Source organism: Tachypleus tridentatus, chromosome 10 (assembly GCF_004210375.1).
Source record: "Tachypleus tridentatus isolate NWPU-2018 chromosome 10, ASM421037v1, whole genome shotgun sequence".
Taxonomy (NCBI): Eukaryota; Metazoa; Arthropoda; class Merostomata; order Xiphosura; family Limulidae; genus Tachypleus; species Tachypleus tridentatus.
The window spans coordinates 170394756-170413381 of record NC_134834.1 but is presented as its reverse complement, the minus strand read 5'-3'; the positions used below and the strand labels follow the sequence as shown (position 1 = coordinate 170413381).

The following is an 18626-nucleotide window of genomic DNA, read 5'->3' as shown; positions in this document are numbered from 1 at the left end:
AAAAAGTTATCAAAATATTAAATATATCACAAACCAATCTTCATCAGTCGAAGACGCAAGCATATTTTTGACTGTTTTAACTAAGTCGATACATATTTTCACAAATATAAATACGCGTTTCAACTAATAAGCCATTCAGTGCGAAATTCCGAAACAAACAATATAAGCGACATTTTGAGCAGGTAACAAAAACCTTTTAAAACAATAAGAATTGAAGCGTCGTTGCTTTAACATTGTTTAATATTTCTAATTATAAATCTTTAAGTAAGTTTCTAATTACAAGTAAAATGGATCTTAATCTATGATAGTGTAACAAAAATGAAAATATGATAATAGTAAAGCCAAACAAGTGGTTAATATAGCTATTTTCAGTGAAATTGACTATGATAATAGGTTTATAGAAATTCTAAATAACGAAACTAAATTTGTAAATACAAGTAAAACCAGAGAAGTTAAATTACACAGGCACTTTACTAAACTAAAAAAAAAAACAACAGAAAGTGTATCCACAAATAATGCTTATTATAAAATAAAGCGATTAATTTCCTATTCCGGTTTTACGTATATAGTTTCTAAGGTTCATAAGAATAGTTGTTTGGTTAGACAGATTGTGTCAAAATTACTGTATAAAGTCATGAACTTATTGACGTTTTAAATATACGCTTTTCGAACCATTAAGTAATAACGATTACATAATCAGAAAGAGTTTTGGTTCTTTTTCTCAAGAAATAAAAGTATTAATTTAGATTACAAAGTCTGCTTTGCTAGTTTCGACAGAATAGTTCTGTTTATATTCCGTTACATGAAACTAAAAATTTACGCACAGAGTTCCTATATTAGAATCAACTGATATTTTCCTAAGTGTGTTTTACCCGTATTAGAATCAACTGATATTTTCCTAAGTGTGTTTTAGAAGCATGTGAATTTTCTCACAAACGGATTTCATATAAAATTCGATTTCAATTTATATATTAAGTATATTGTGTTGCCATGAGTTGAAGGTTAGTTTTTTATTTGCTTAATCGTTTATTATGAAAAAGAAAGTTTCTTCGCTTAAACCAACATGATATAAAACGTATGTAAATGACACTTTATTATTTTGAAAAATTCTGAACGTAGAGATAATGGTTTTTTTCATTATGATATCAGGTTCACAGCTGAATATGAATAAAATCATCAGGTCCTCTTCTTGGCATCTTCATTCATAGTAAAAATGGTAAATTTGAAATGAAAAATTTCATCAAAAAATATTTACGGGTTTATGTTTTGATATTGATAGTTTTATCGTAGTTTTTCTTAAAACGAATCCGATAAAAACAATAATTCATCGAGAGTAAAATCATAATTATAACATGTGCTTACAAGAACATAAATAAAAATGTTGCTAATACAACTGAGTTTGTAATGGATATTATAAATCACGTTATTCATGTCTATTTAAATGGTAGAAAAATCCTAAAAGCTAAATTGGAGTTTTAATAAATAGAAATTTGCTTTTGTGCTTACCATGTTTAAGGCAAATTTAACTAAGTTGTGAGATCTAGCTTATTTAAAGGTGGAGGTAAGATGTGTCTTTAAACCAGAAGGTGGATTACAACCTTTATTTTGAGGTTGAAGATCGAATATCTGTTGTATATGTGTATTAGTGAAATGTTCTTTACGTTGTATTGAATTCACTACTAAGTGGATTCAACTTCATGTGCATGAACATGAACATGAACATTAGAAACCAACATTAGTTTCCGTCATTAAGAATTATACGCTAAGCACATATGATAAATTAATAAACAGAGGGCGATTTAAAATCCTAGTAAAAACGAATAACGAACAGTTTACTGGTCAGTTAATTGAGAAATATATCATTGTTAGTTTGTTATTACGTCTGTAAGCGAGTTTTGCCACAGAAGTACAATTTCACACTAATGTTCTCTGATAAAAAGCAGTTGGATAATGCGGGACAAAATTCTATCTATTCGTTTGGGCTGATTGTGTTTTATGAAAGGGATACCACCATTCAGATCAGAATTTCCACCCGTTTCGGGGATATATCCATTACTTTCCTATGCAGACAGGAAAGCATCAAGTTAGTGGTTTGAAAGAAACACACGTGTGTATACTGCTTAGCATTTTATAACAAGCTACTTTGGCCATCTCCACATTACCTGATCACAAAAATTGAGTCACTTTCATTATCCAAGTTTTCATAACAATGGATACTTATATCGATACAGCCGTTATATCCTCATGTGTTAAACACGACTAACATTTGTAATATCCCACATGCAAAACATTGTGCGAAGTTTTCTCTTGAGAAAGGTATATTAAAGGATACATTCTGGGTAAATAGAAACATATCAAGTAAAATGTGTGTTTATATTATGGTAATAAAAGTGTATGAAAGAAATACATATATACTGATTATCCTGCTTTTGAAATTGAGCATTCCCCAATTAGTAAGATTTTTGTATACTATGAGATAGATTTATTACACTAATGATAGCTAACCATTCCTTGTATATATTAGTTAACAAAACAGGTCTAAACAACACAAAAACTACATTAAAGATGCTACAAACAGAGGTTAAGACCCAGTTAACAGTCTATTCCCATCGTAATATGGGTTCCATTTAAATAAACACCTCCAAAATTCAGAGCATTTTAGCCTGTACCCTTCGGATCCTTTTAATTTATAGAGCGTCTTTAGTTAGGTTTTTGCTGTTTGTGTTTGTTAGTTATGTTATCTTTCATTAAAGGTTTGGATTCGTTATTTTTAGTGCAGTCTTTACTTTTCATATTAAGCTTTATTTAACTGCTGTTTCAGCTGTAATTTTCTTTATATGTATATTCAATAATTTCACCATTATCTGAAAATTGTATATACATTTACAAAATGTGTTATAACACATCATAGTTTCTTGTAATTAACCATAATTCTCTCATAACTTTAAAAGCTAAGCAACAGTTAATTGTTATATGGAAAATACGGTTTAATTCATTCCTCTATGAGTCTATGTAATTACATAGAATCATTTTTACTTTAGTTTTAAAACTAAAAAGCAGTTTACTATGCTGTGAAAACCTTATATTTATTCACTTATATAAGTAATTACACAGAAACAATGTATCTCACGTTTAAACTAGAAAAACACACACCACTGCTACTAGTATGTTACAAACCAAACAAATTTATTTCTATGAGAACTGTGGCTTTGTACGAAACTTTTTATAATTACTCATAATCATTGTTAGTTACTCACATTTAAAAAAACAACTAAATAACTCCTCATTCCCTTTGCTAATCATAATTAAAAAAATTAGATGTTTCATGCATTCACACCCACACTTCAATATTTACTTAATATATTAGACTATTACACTATACTGTAGTAAGAAAACTGTTGTTTAATTAAAGGCAACATCTAATATACAATCAAACAACTAGTTATCGAACACTTAAGCTGGCGAAAAAATGATCCGATACTTGGTGTTAAGTGTAATATTACATCATAATAAAGTGATGTTAATCTTAATTGTATCTTTAGTTTTACTGAGCCAGCTCTGTCTTGCTGATCTATGACATTCAGCAAAAGGCCTCGTCGGTAGTTGCCACCGCAGAAAAAATATAGCTAAAATGCTATTAAGTTTTCTACTTACTAAAAACCTGCCATGGCTCTCAAGTGTATAAAAATGTGCTTAAATACACTTCCAGTCTTCTTGTGACATAGTGTTACAACTATTACCAAATAATGGAACATGTACAGGCTTAAAACCTCTTACAAAATGTTATCTCTTAAGAAATGTGAAAAAATGAAATTCGTCAACGGTAGCGATCTGCACAGAACTCAAATGAATTGTTGTTATAAAATGTTCTAAATCAGCAGTGAGCCAATACTTAATGGTGTGATTAAAACTGTCGTCAACATTATTGTGATATAGCATTACCTAACGGTTCAGCATGCAAAAAGGACCCAACCCTCTCCCCAGACTGACGCTTTATGTGGTCATGTGAATTGTGAAGCGATTGGTTATAAGTTTACTTAAAAATACGATACTGATACGTAACTTACTAAACCATCATTAGAAACGTTTTTCTACTAATAAGTGTGTGAATAACAAAAAATAATGATGACCACTGCTCAATTAATTTACATTTAGTCTCGTATTTTCTGCCAAATAACTGTAGTTCGAATAAACACGACCCAGCATGGCCAAGTGTGTTAAGGCGTTCGACTCGTAATCCGATGGTCGCGGGTTCGAATCCCAGTCGCACCAAACATGCTCGCCCTTTCAGCCGTGGAGGCGTTATAATGTGACGATCAATCCCACTATTCGTTAGTAAAAGAGTAGCCCAAGTGTTGACGGTGGGTGGTGATGACTAGCTGCCTTCCCTCTAGTCTTATACTGCTAAATTAGGGACGGCTAGCGCAAATAGCCCTCGAGTAGCTTTGTACGAAATTCAAAAAACAAACAAATAAACACGATAGATACTTCTGAGGAAATATTTAACGATTAAAATTTTTAATGTAAATTAGTTATTTTATGACATGGCTTAATGAATAAACAAATGACATGTGTTAAATATTTTAAAAAATTTCGGAGCTCTAAAATAAGTGATTAGAAGGCCTGATTTTCGAATTGGGCGTTTAACGGATAGTTATTTGAATACCGCGTTCGGATATGTTCCAAACACACGGCACATAAGTACTTCATCTACCATCTAATGTGAAATAGAACGAACGGAAACAAAATTTTTGATTGAATCACCTGTTTTCTGTTTCACAACTTACAGCATTTCTACGATTAGTCTTGTCGGATCGACTTTAGACAATACGGAATTGATAATGATATCTAAGCAAGTAAACAATGGTTTATTTTTACTCGCGCTTGCATGAAAGTGTTTATAAATAACTAGGTCAATATCTATTTAAAACATTATTTCTAAGAAGCAAAGTAGAAAGCATTAGATAACAAGGACTGTTTCTCGGAATCAATAGCCAGACGTGTTATCAAACTGTACCTGAAAAGGTCACACACAAACTTCGGCCTGATTGAACGACGAGGAAGAAAGATATAACTTGGGCTGGGCTGCCGGATATTAACGTGTAACAAGGTCAGCTAAAAGACTGCAGATTCTAGTGTGTGAAAACGGATATAACCTACGTGTCAGGAGGAGGGTTTGGTGCCGGATTCCCCCAGATCCTTCTACTGATTGATCTACTAGTATGAGCGCAACTCAACTACTCCGTCTACCGGATTTGGAGTGAAATGACTCATGAATTTTAAGGACAAATAAAACAGTATAATGACACTGAAACATGTCATCAGGTAAAATGGACTAGTTTCCGCCCTTGTAAATTGTGCTTTCTATTTATGTAAGTTTGTTTTTTTTGCCTGTTTATAATTATATATACTTCAGTGATCTTAATTCCGGGATAAATTCAACAGGTGTTTGCTCGCCTGTGTACTTACACCTGTTAAAGAAACGCACCATCAACTAATCATTGTTAATTTTATTACCCTGAACAAGGAACCTGTGGCGTTACATCATAATAGCGTAATTAAAATGCCAGAATAAATGTACTAAAATACGACTTTCTGTACTAAGGTGTGCTTATAGTAGCAATATGTAAGTAAAACAGACCAAGGAAAACGTTTTTGAAAGATTCTTGTAAATATGTGTCTCACCTTTTGTGGCATGGGTTCTGTTAATGATAGGTGATATCGATTCAAACCTATATATCCTCACTAAGTCTGTTCTTTCAAATATTGCACAGTTAGTGTAATATAGTTTTGGTCATTGTAAAAGTGATTTGTATTAAATTACAATTAATAACTGTTTCTCGTATTACAGTTTATCACTGGCAGTTTTGGATTTGATTTCCAGATAAGTATACCAGTGTAACTTTAACGTCTAGGAACATCTATATCACTAGATCCATTTACACCTTTCGATTAAAATGTATTCTAAGTTTAAAAGTTAACAATAAACCTCTTAACTGGTTCATCGTATCGTATTTACATATGGTTTGTCACTCCATGTTTGTACAAATAGATAGAATTGTACAACTATTAGTTATTGTAAAAAGAAAAGAAAGAGAAACAGTTTTATGCCAATGTGCTTGTGCTTACATCTTGAGCTTAAATATTTCCTGGTACCGTGAAAGAAACTGTTTTTATCTTTTCTAGGAAATCTACTTCACAGAAATGTTAATAAAAGTGTCTAAGTCACTTCACTTCTTATTTCAAGGTCGTACGTATAATAATGTTTTGAGACTGTGATACTATCTTTTCAATACTATACAAAGAAAGAAAACACTGTCCCAGGTAAATCAGTATATGTCTGGCTTTCAGGACTTCGCGTATAACTGTTTGAGTATTTTATATAGAGAGATATTGACGTAACTTTTGTTTTTCCTAAACTAGTTTAATTTCTGAAGTTGCAATACGTAAAATACAAACCAAAGCAGTTGTTGTCATAATTCAGAAGAAAAAAATACAATAATAAAATCAATTACGGCAGATTTAGACGTGCAACACAGTTATTTTATGTAAAACGTAGTTTAATTGCAATATCATTGTTTCAAGTGATTTCGTAACATTTTCTTTAGGACCAAGTATAACAACTATATAGCAATACTTTTATAACAACTTTTGCTTCTGCCTGTATCTACAAAGCAACTTTTTTTTTTTTGTCACTGGAAATGTTATAAAATCAATGTCAACAATTAAAATTCAAGTTTTTTTTCCCCCTATTAATCGACGATAATTACGTTTTGGCAAAACATGAATCAATCAGCACGAACAGTTAAATACAGTTTATTACACACCATATTATGGTACACTTTTTATTGGTGTATAGATACAGATACACAAATAGAAAAGCAAATTACTGGGTCAAATGTTAGAGGATGAAGTTTGCAGGCCAGGATAATTGTTACGTAGCAACGTTCACATGAATTGGTAAACATTGTGCCGAGACTGTCAAGTAGCATATTACTAGATTATAGCCACTTGAGTAACGCAGGTGTTCTACTATTATCTCTGGGAAAAATATTGTTGCGGCTGAGGGTTGTGAGAAAAATGTATAGGTGAAGGGGTCACTCTTGTATCCTCAGCTCAAGGCTAATTGTATCGGACGCCAAAGATTCTGCACGTGCCAGAAATACCTTCATTCTGAATTTTATTGTTCACTTGCGTGAGGGATTTTACCGGAACTGTTCGCGCCTTTTCTTCCGTAGGATTGTTCGAATTGAGTGTTCATGAACCCATATATCAATTAATATCCGTAAACTGAAGATAATGTTTTAGTCGTATATGTAAATACAAACAAGATGATGGGTATTTTCATCATTTTTTGAAAACACCCACTTTATAAGTGATAAATTACGATATTCTGTTTTTGATAAACCGTTATATAGTGTATGTTAAAAAAGTGCTAGGTTCTGTCATCAAATAATTTCTTATTAAAATATTTAACATTCCTTTATGTTAGTTAATGTGTTACAGATATAACACGTGAGAATTTACAAACATTTCTTTATTGGTGGTGTTGTTTTAGCCCCAAACCAAACAACAGCTTATCGTCATACTATGTACTACTGGGAGGAGTCGAACATGGGATTTTAGTGTTGTAAATCCGTAACTTGCCACTGATACACCAAAAGCTTCCAGTGTTATGGTATGAAGTTGGTTGTTATAAATGGCAGTGATACCCGGTAACAAAGTTTTACCTAGTTATTTACTAAAACATGACATGTTGTTGATATTTTGAACAAAATGGAAGATAGTAATATGTCAGTTTGTTGATAATTGTGATTTTAATTTTGAAAGCAATGACTGCTTCAAGAATAATTGCTGTTGTTATGTTGTGCAAAACAAACTTTAAGGCGCTAATTACGCATCTCTCTATCTAGGGGCACAACTGTGTGTTTGTGAACTTACAACGCTAGCAACCGGCTTTCGATACCCGTAGTGAGCATAACACAGATAGTCTATCGTGCAACTTTGTGCTCAACTACAAACAAACAAACTGAATTACAATTCATAATTACAAAACATAATTACAAATTATGGCGTTTTTAGTGATTATGAAATGATAGGTTTTAAATAAAATATAAAAATAAGTACTTTCAGAAGTGTATCATGATTAGCGACAACATTTCATGTTTCTCTGTGGATGTGACTTTCAGTGAAAACCATACGCAGTGTAAACTTGTAAGAATGTCACTTTATTTTTTGGTTTCTCAGATCCTGCAGAATGGAATTCAGATCACATCCGAGAGTGGTTAGACTGGACACAGAAGCAGTTTGGGCTCGAGTTCATATCCAAAGCCATGTTCCCGTCATCGGGTGCTGACTTGTGTCAGCTGACCAGGAATGATTTTCGTCGATTAACGGGACCAAAATCGGCAGATATTCTTTTCACTTATCTTTCACATCTAAAGCAATGTATGTTGACTTTGATTGTCTAGATGCCATAAAAAACTGTTTATGTTTTAAACGAACAGTTCTTAAAGCCACTGAATTTAAACCAGCAACAAAACGTTAGCTACATCATCATTCAATTTGATGAATGAAGCCATATCTTATCTTGGAAAAATTTAACTCAGGGTTCTGAGGTCTTAAAATACTTACGATTAACAAGCAATAATGTTTTGAAATATTTTATTTACCCACTCAGAAATTTCAAAGAAAATATGATTACGCATATTTAATATAGTACATGTTTAAAAGTTTCGCTGTGTTTGATGGGTATTCGTTTACCAATAGATGTTGTTGTTTTTTCACAGCGAGTGGCCATGCTCCTCCTCCATCACTAGAATACCCTCTAACACCTGAGGAGACTAGTTCTGTGAGTGACGACACTGACGGTAAGATTCTCATGATGGTCGATTATCTACCCGTAACTATTTTTTAGCTATGTTTTTCACGTTCTCATAATAAATTATTTATGTATAGTCACATGGAATAACGTTTAATTATTATGTTTTACAGACAAAAGTCTTTACGTCGATAGTAGTAAAGGAACTTCGCCTAAGTGGTCCTTTAGTATTCCAAGTGGTCTAACAAAACAAGGTAAAAACGTTATTTGTTAATTCTAATACCTTATTCGCTCAAACAAGGAAGCTAAAAATAGTGGCTGTATCTGAGGAACACAAAGAGATTTAATACAGTTTTTCGTTATACAGCTGCTATTATAACGTAAAATAAAGTTTCATAAAAAAACTCTTTCAACTGAAACTTAGGTTACAGAAAATCGAACAAATAATCTTATGCGAAAAAGTTACTACCTCATGATATCTAAAGATTTGAACTTAAGTATGAATTTTTATGACGAATATAAACGTACCTTTTATTCATACTTAGTGCAATGGATTACCACTGATTTGTTTGTTTGTTTAGAATTAAGCACAAAGCTACACAGGTATCGAAACTCGGTTTTTAGCGGTGTGATTCCGCAGACACACCGCTGTGCCACTCGCGTGCAGTATTACCACTGAACCAAAGTAATAAAAATCATAATGCATAATATACATATGAATGAAAACTAGAATATATAAATTCGAATTACTTATAGTTACACTTACTTTACGCATAAGTTATTATGTTCATAACCATCTCTTCCATATAAACTAGTTTTATTGTGCTTTTATTGTACTACGGGAAAGTTTCTGTTTTTGATCTTTAGTTGGTGATGCATGATTAACAATGATTTTGTTTTTCATCTGTTGTTTCAGATCCTCTTAAAGCACTGAACGATGTGGGAAGTCGACTAGCTTCTCAAGGTTAGTCAATTCGTGACTCTAAAGTACTGAACATTATTTCTTTATGACAAACAATTATATAATTTTCTTAAAAACCTATTTATCAGAAGGTATTGCCTTTAGTTTTAAAGGGTACATAAGGGTTGATACAATTAAATAAACGTTCTTTACGTTATGATATTTAGCAAGCTATTGAATGAAATGTCCATTACATTACTAAACTCATTAGAATAATAACACACTATAATAATAATAACGTCTCCCCAATTGAATTTAATTACACTATGTAACAAAATTTTACTTTTTTCTTGTTTCTGGGCAGAAACAAGTGTTATTTCCCAATTGTTTATGCCTAAAGTAAATGGAAAAAAAAACCTATTTTTATCTTCAAACTTTGCTTTTGTGACCTGGGTAATAAAATTTTCAAATTTACCCGTTTTATAGAACATTCCAGGTAGTTTCAGTGCTAAGTAGCTGATAGAGAATTTTTTCGAACTTACAAGAATTTTCAAGAACCTTTTAAAATTTTCTAGAACTTTCCATAGTAATATATATGCAGGGGCTCAACACTCACCACTTCAGTTTAGTTCTAGCTGTCTAAGTAAACACATAGACCTATCTGATTTCATCAGAAGTGGTATCAAGAAACTGCAAACATTCTCCAGACACATTCTGCTATGTATGTGGCCAATTTATCAAGAAAAGAGCGAAAAAGTACTCTGTGAAAGCTTCTGCTAAAATGTGTGAAGCCTACAAGGCATATTTCAACATGCTTGTCAGGGATCAAGACAAACCCTGGGCACCTCGTTTTACCTGCGAGCAATGCAAAAAAACTCTAGAAGGTAAGACGGACAATTTTTGCTTGCTTGAATAGTAAGATTTTATATTATAAAAATTTTAGATCTTTTAAAATTTAAATATATCTTAATTAATTTTTTTAAATTTCCAATAGTATAGAAAAATATCACATATAAAATATTTTGCATGAGCTTCTTACAGATTTGTTGTGGATGAAATAAATGTATTCTTCACAATAACAATTTTATTTTTCTCTTTCGCAGGATGGTACTGAGGGAAAAAGAAAGCCACGAAGTTCGCTATTCCAAGTATTTGGCGTGAACCCACTGATCACTCAAGCAATTGTTACTTCTGCATGGTGGACCTTTCAAAACGTCATGCTGGTAAGAATGCATCTGCTATCATGTCTTCGGACCTTCTATCATTCACCGCCCCAGTGCCACACTGCCCTGAGCTTCCTGTATCCACCTTGCCAGAGAGAAAGCAGCTATCCTCAGAAGAGAGCAGCAAGTCAGAAGATGAGGTAGACATTAAAGATCCAGATTACATTTTAAGAGGTGCAGCTGGTGAGAGAAAACCATACTACCCCAACCAAAGAGACCTCAATGACTTGATCAGAGAGCTTGGTTTAACAAATTCGAATGCCGAGCTTTTGACATCTAGGCTCAAGGAGTGGGATTTGTTAGATGAAAGTGTGCAAGTCACAAGTCAGAGGAAGGGTCACCGACATTTTTCAAGTTTCTTCACTCGTCAAGATTGGCTCTACTTCTGCCACAATGTATCCGGTCCGTGCAAGGCAATTGGAACTGCCTGTAACTCGAACGAGTGACGCCTCTTCATTGATAGCTCATCCAGAAGCCTTAAAGCTGTGCTGCTCCATAACGGGAATAAGTATCCGTCTCTTCCCCTGGCTCATTTGGTGCACCTCAAAGAGGAATACAACAGCGTCAAGACCTTGCTAGAAGCCTTGAAGTGTGATGAGTGTGGCTGGGAGGTTATTAGAGACTTCAAAATGGTGGCATTCCTGATGGGTCTCCAAGGAGGCTTTACCACGTTTCCCTGTTATCTTTGCCTTCGGGACAGCAGGGACACCACAGCGCACTACAACAGAAAGCATTGGCCGCAACGGACCGAGTTCTCTGTGGGGAGGCACAATGTCAAGTGTGAGCCACTAGTGAATCTGCAGAAGATGGTGTTCCCACCATTGCACATAAAATTGGGTCTTATGAAACAATTTGTTACAGCTCTTGATAAGGAGTTGCAGCCTTCAAGTACCTTCAAGACTTTTTTCCTAAGCTGTCTGAGGCAAAGGACAAAGCTGGTGTCTTCGTTGAACCGCAAATAAAGAAGACCCTGGAGTGCACAGAATTCCTCAAGAAGCTCAGCAGGAAGTAAAAAAGCTTGGGGTAGCTTTGTCGCATTGGTTCGGGGCTTCTTGGGCAATCACAAGGCCGAAAATTATGTGGAACTGGTTGAGGCACTGGTGAAGAACTACGGCAAAATGGGCTGCAGGATGTCCCTGAAAGTTCATACCCTTGACGCTCATCTTTATAAATTCAAGCAGAATATGGGAGCATACTCAGAGGGGCAAGGCGAGCGCTTCCACAAAGATATACTGGACTTTGAACGCCGCTACCAAGGAGTGTATAACAAAAATATGATGGAAGACTATACTTTGGGACTGATACGTGAAAGTGATTTACATTACAGTCGCAAATCTCGAAAACCTACTCACTTCTAAACATTTTTATTCATTTTTATGCAACTTTAGTATAAATACATGTAAATCTTGATTCATATGTTGTTTTATTCAGACCTTATGTAAATGAAAATGTGCAAATTTGCCCGTTTTTACATAGAAAATAGGTTAATTTCTAAATTTCATTATCCAGGTCACAAAAGCGAAGTTTGAAGGAAATAATGGCCATTTTCTGTACTTTTACAATACAAGCAATTAAGAGATAACACATACTATCCAGGAACAAAATTTGTATTACATAGAGTTATCAGTCTCAAGTTGTACTATTTGGTGGAGATTATGTAGTCTGTCAAATTCATAGACGGTTAGTTCGAGTCAAGGTACGGCAAGGAAAGGAACTCTCGGACCTTCAGAAGCATAAATGTGGCATTCGTAAAAATGATGCTATTATGTAAGAAGTGGTGCTCTATTCCGTGTAGCATATTTCAACAGTTAGTTATCAAATATTTCTAAGTTAGCCACAGCTATTTAAAAATATTATAATTTATAAAGTACAGATTTTGGTTAGAGCAAATCCTGGCTCTGTATTAGGACTATACCTAAGTGCTGAAACAAAGTATTCTAGCACAATAGTGTTTGATACGTTTGTAGTGCATGTTATATAATTCATCGTATCTCATCCCTGAAAAGTGATTTTAATTACACATTCTTTGTGAAAGAGTCAGTAATCGTTAAATAATTTAAATTTATAAAAAGAGAGAGAAAGAAACAGTCAGCTAGGCTGTTAGTCGTTAAGAAACCTATATTTATAAATATACACTTTTAGGTACTCATTTTACACTACGCCAAATGCGTATTAATTATTTAGTTTTAATCTAAACAAACTTCTGTTTTTTTAGGGAGTGGTCAGATTCAACTTTGGCAGTTTCTTCTACAGCTGCTATCTGAAGAAAAGAATTCGAATTTCATCACGTGGGAAGGAACCGACGGGGAATTCAAGCTGATAGACCCGGATGAAGTTGCTCGCCGCTGGGGAGAACGAAAATCAAAGCCGAATATGAATTATGATAAACTAAGCAGAGCATTACGGTATTACTATGATAAGAACATTATGACCAAAGTGCATGGAAAACGTTATACCTACAGATTTGATTATCGTGGCTTGGTTCAGGCATGTCAGCCACCACCTCTGGATTCAAATGCCTTAAAACTTTCTTTAGGCCTCCTTCTTTCAAAAGAACAAGATGTTCCATCATCGGCATTAGCCTTCGCTTCATGTTACTATAACAACAAACATGCAGCGTTCGTTCATTCTAGCTTAACTGAGAATTCTTCAAATTCCAAGGTGTATAACGTAAATTCCACTTAGTTTATCCTATGTCATCACATAGTGTCATAAAGATCAAAAGTACATGAAATTTTCATCATTAGTCTTAGTGTAAAACTAAGAATAAACGGCTATCAATATATAGTATATGTATATATTTAGCTAGCGTGAAATTCATATCAGTCTTTTGCACTTCTTCTTATTTTTGTTTTGCTTTTTCCTAACAAATAAACAAATAATTCCTTCTTACAATATTCACGCTGCAATAGAGTAGACGTGAATGTTTCACCAATTCCAGTTACAAATACGATTTGTTATTGCTTTATCCAATACAGTATTTTACTTGCAAAATGTACAATTGTTTAACACCATTTTGATTGTTAGAGTAATAAATTTATTTGACTAATACAATACTGACTACCGAAGAACTAACCACTTTGAAACTTTTGTGGGAATTTATTCTGTTTCGAAACTATATATATTCATTACAAAAAAATAAAATAAAAAATATTTATTCCCAAAGCAGCACAACCTTAATTTTTTGTGTAAAGTTCTGAAAGAAATGCTTAAAATGGAGCTTTAAAGTTCAAATAGACGCACATTATTATTATTTCTTATTGAATATAGTTGATGTTCGTGTATTTTTGTTAAATATGTATTAAAACAAAATTTATGAAGTTTCAGAAGATAGGTTGTTTTTGTAAATACTTTTATTTGATTCTGTCCTAATTCTTCATCATACTTCATCATAGAATAGTGTTTTTTTTTAATGTATCTAATTCTTGTTAATTTCACACAGTTGCCAATAGTGTGTTTGAAAATATGAAAAAAATAAAAAGAGAAACAAACGAAATAGCACACAGATTTGGAAGATGCTTTATTAGTAAAGTTTTGGCTACAAAACTGTATTAAATATTCTGAATAAAGCAGATCAGTAAAATCCGAAAAAGTAAATTATTTCGTTTAAATGGAGATAGATTTTATAGGGTCAATTTATCGAATTTAGAAATACAAGTTACTTTTACACTGAAATAACTATTTTTCCAATGGTTATAGTGAAAGCTGTGCGTTAGTATAAAAATCATCTAATTTTGCCCAGTAAATCTATCAGAATTAGTAAAATAAAAACCTAGACAGAAATAAATGTTTAGCCCTAGTTATACAACCAGTATGACAATATCGGAACTTTTGTACCGATTATCAAATCACAGCGTTTTATTCATTGACGAATTCAATTTTCCAAAGCTCTTACGATAAGTGACGGCTACTTAAACTGGCTGGATAAAAACCAGTTGAATCGAAAATCAAAGTAATAGCTAGGCAAGAAAAAGAAATGCTGTATATACATATATATAATTTAATCTAAATGTAAATTGAAAGTTGTCTGTTTTAGCTATCCCGAATCGTAATTTTCTTTTGTTATTGACGTTATCTGGTAGATATATGTACAAAGTTTAAATCGTACCTTATTCTTATTCTTTGTACTTTGGAAATGTCATTGGTAAATAAAATTTTGTTTTCAACTGAAAGTTAAAATAACGGTTTTGTTTTCTCCACCAAGTTAATTTTCGAGAAGAAATACAGTAAATGAAATTAGCCAGAAGTCGATTGTGTTTTTATATGTATAATATTTCTAGTGTTTCAAAATGTGTTATCACGACGTAGCTGTGAAACTTTCATTATTTACATTTCATTACGAAATTCGACTTCAACCAGTAACTTATAGTGTTGTTAAACATCGCCAATGCTTTTAAATATCAGCCAGTTAATCCACCTTTAGATACAAAAGCTTTGAAACTTTCTCTGGCTGCCTCCGACTCTGAAGCATGATGAAATGGTTAAGGCGCTCGATTCGTAACCTGAGGATCACGGGTTCGAATCCTCGTCACACCAAACATGCTCGCTCTTTTAGCCGTGGTGGCGTTATAATTTGACGGTCAATCCCACTTTTCTTTGGTGAAAGAGTAGCCCAAGAGTTGGCGGTGGGTGGTGATATGACTAGCTGCCTTCCCTCTAGTCTTACACTGCTAAATTAAGGACGAGTGCCTGAACCCACCTGACCATGCCGGGCCTCCAGGTGATAGAAATAATCAGTATGTATATATATATATTCAGGTAGCATATTAATTCACACAAAAAATATATATATGTATGTTTTTATTTTGGCAGTCAGTTTTATTTTTGTCTTTCAAGTAAGAGCAAATATTTCATTTTTAAAGCATCTATGCAACAATAAAGTAAGCACGCTCAGTTTAGTTATCTGCTCCTACAATTTCAATAACGAATAAATAAAATGATAAAGCATTTTACTTCAAACGAGTAAAATTATGTAACAATAGCTTGGTTGTTAAAAGAGTAAGTCTGTTTTTGAATTACGATGCTATTGAAATTTAACTATCCCAAAATTTCTTGGAGTTTCTTCTATTAAAAACATTTTTCCCAAGCAGCATAATACTTAGGTTTGTCCTAAATGTTAGATAAAATATTTAGAAGAATAAAAAGCATTAGACTCCAAATTGTCGCATATGTTTTGTATATTTAACTAAAGATAGGTTATTTTTGTGTTTTATCTCTATTTTAAACGCTTTAAAATAAAATTAATGAAAATTCAGAAAATTGTCGTTCCTATAAGTATCGAATTCTGTCTTATGCCTGCCAACATCGCACAACGTTTTCTTTTAAGTATTTAATTACTGTTAATTACGTACGGTTCTCATTAATTTGTTTCAAACATCGTGTAAGGATTCTAGTGCTACCATCAAGTAAACGAATTTTTATCACCTAATCTGAATAAGTCAAATTAATTAACCTGAAAATAATAAGTTACTTTAAATGGTTAAACGAGGTTATATATATATTGTCTGTGGTTAATGTGTGTTTTTATTAAAGGAGCCACGTTCACTCTTGTGTTCTGCAGTGATTATACTGAGAGCTGTGTGTTACTATATAATATTAATCTATCCTTCACTTACTACAATATATGCATTTGTAAACTTTAATTATATTACAAATTCATGCTACTGTCGTTGTTAATGACCAAGCTACAAAACATCCTCATTTGTTTATCGTCGTATGTAATTTTTATATAACTCTTATGATGTGTCATTGACATTATAATTCAGGTCTACAGTTACAAGTTACTTTAAAGATTTCAATTGAAAGTTCCTGACTAAAATATGTGTAATTGTACATGAATTCAAGACGCATCAGTTTTTAAAGAGAAGAGGATATTAGAGTCTATAAAGTAATAAGGCAAGCAAAATCACCGTTGTACATATCATTTAATGTAAATGTAAATTTACAGTTGTACACCTGGGTTATCCTGAATTGGAAGTTTTATTTTTACTCATGTTACATAGGAGATGTACGTACAAAGTATAAAATGTACCTATTCAGTTTCTCTGTATTTCTGGAATGTGGTTGGTAATAAAGTTTTGTTTTTGCAATGATTAAACTTGAATATTATTGTAGCCTTAATGCACTTATTATTCTAATGAAAGAATAAAGTAAACGAAACTTCATGTAATTTAATATCAAATTCGTTATTCGAAATACATATAAATATTACTCTATGCTCCAAATTAAATTTAGAATAAATTTTCACATACTTGAGTATATGTTCATTACTGGCGTACTATAAATTACTTTCCTTATAAACCAACTTTCACTGTAATGGAATTTATGTTGTTTAAGAATTTATTATCAAGCATATTCATTCATATTTGTAAGAAACAACAGTAAATTTGAGAAAAATTTTAAAGACAAGTTTACGTACAAAATCAATTGTGTTGTGTTTCAATAGAATAACAAAGTTTCAATGTGAAAATAGGAAATCAATAACAAAGTTAAGTTTGTAGATATGGAGGATTTGCAATTCGTTTCAAAATATATTTATTACACCTATTTTTCTTAAATATTTATATATTATATTATTTTTACTTACGTTTTTATTTCCTAAAGAAACTGAACCCTAAACTATAATTCACAGCAATTTTACCTATTATTCTACCAAACACCACTTTCAGACTGAACAACATTAAAACTTATCACGGAGGCCTACCTCTCTCAAAAGTTTAAAATGTAGAAGTTTGATTTCTGTCATAGTTACTATAACAACACCCAGTAAATTTACCTTAAAGCTTGCCTTAGAAATATTATTCCATCACAAATGGATTTATTTTACCTTTTCGCACTTTGCTGGGTTATAGGAACCATTAGTACATTAAACTGCCATAATATGAATAAGTCTGGAGCAAAATGTAGGCGTTTATATATATATATATTATATTATTAAAACATTCACAAGTGTGAATAATTAATTTCTATATTTCTGGTATTTCAATAATAAATATGATTTTTTGTCTAACTTATCTCAATATTTAATAGATAGTTTATTGTGCAGCTCTGTTCGCAGCTAAAAACGAACAATCATTTGTTTCGAAATCATGAAAAATAACAAATGTTGCTATATCATCATTAGTTAACAACAAACCAAAGTTTTTAACCGTAATAAATTTAAACAAATAAATGGTTTTAAACCATTATCAGTTTAAACAAACAAAAGGTTTTTAAATCATGACGAATATAAAAAGATAAAAGTTTTTTTTTTTTACCATGATCAATTTAAACAAGGGGTTTTAAAACCATGATCAGTTTAAACAAACAACAGGTTTCTAGCGTAAGTAAAAAGTTGCACTATATGTTATTTCAAAGCAGCACAACATTAAAGTTTTAGTGTAAATGACCAGTCGGATGACCAATCGGATACTTATGAAAGAAAGTTTAAAGTTCAGCTTCATGCATATATTTTCTATTTCTTCCTGAAGATGGTCGATGTCCGTGTTTATTCCTTTTATTAAATGTGTTTTGAAATAAATGTTATAAAAGTTCATAAAGAAAAATTGTTTTGAATTCAGTTTTATTTTTAATGTTATAACTGGAGCGTTAATGTTTATAACTTTTTAATTCTTGTTAATTATATAATGGTGACAAATATTCTTGAAAGCTTGAAATGGAGAAAAAAAGGGAACTATAGTTT

The 18626-nt window shown here is 32.3% G+C and overlaps 1 protein-coding gene across 2 annotated transcripts in view; it reads left to right on the top strand.

Moving 5' to 3' along the window:
• Nucleotides 1-17042, top strand: part of LOC143230896 (uncharacterized) — a 56936-nt gene extending 39894 nt beyond the window's left edge. For both annotated transcript variants that reach the window (XM_076465196.1, XM_076465197.1), the window contains 5 exons: nt 8248-8448; nt 8790-8870; nt 8995-9075; nt 9738-9785; nt 13161-17042. In XM_076465196.1, the coding sequence (XP_076321311.1) occupies nt 8248-8448; nt 8790-8870; nt 8995-9075; nt 9738-9785; nt 13161-13630 (881 nt within the window). In that variant the 3' untranslated portion in view covers nt 13631-17042. The remainder of the gene's footprint in view (nt 1-8247; nt 8449-8789; nt 8871-8994; nt 9076-9737; nt 9786-13160) is intronic.
• The last annotated feature ends 1584 nt before the right edge of the window (nt 17043-18626 follow it).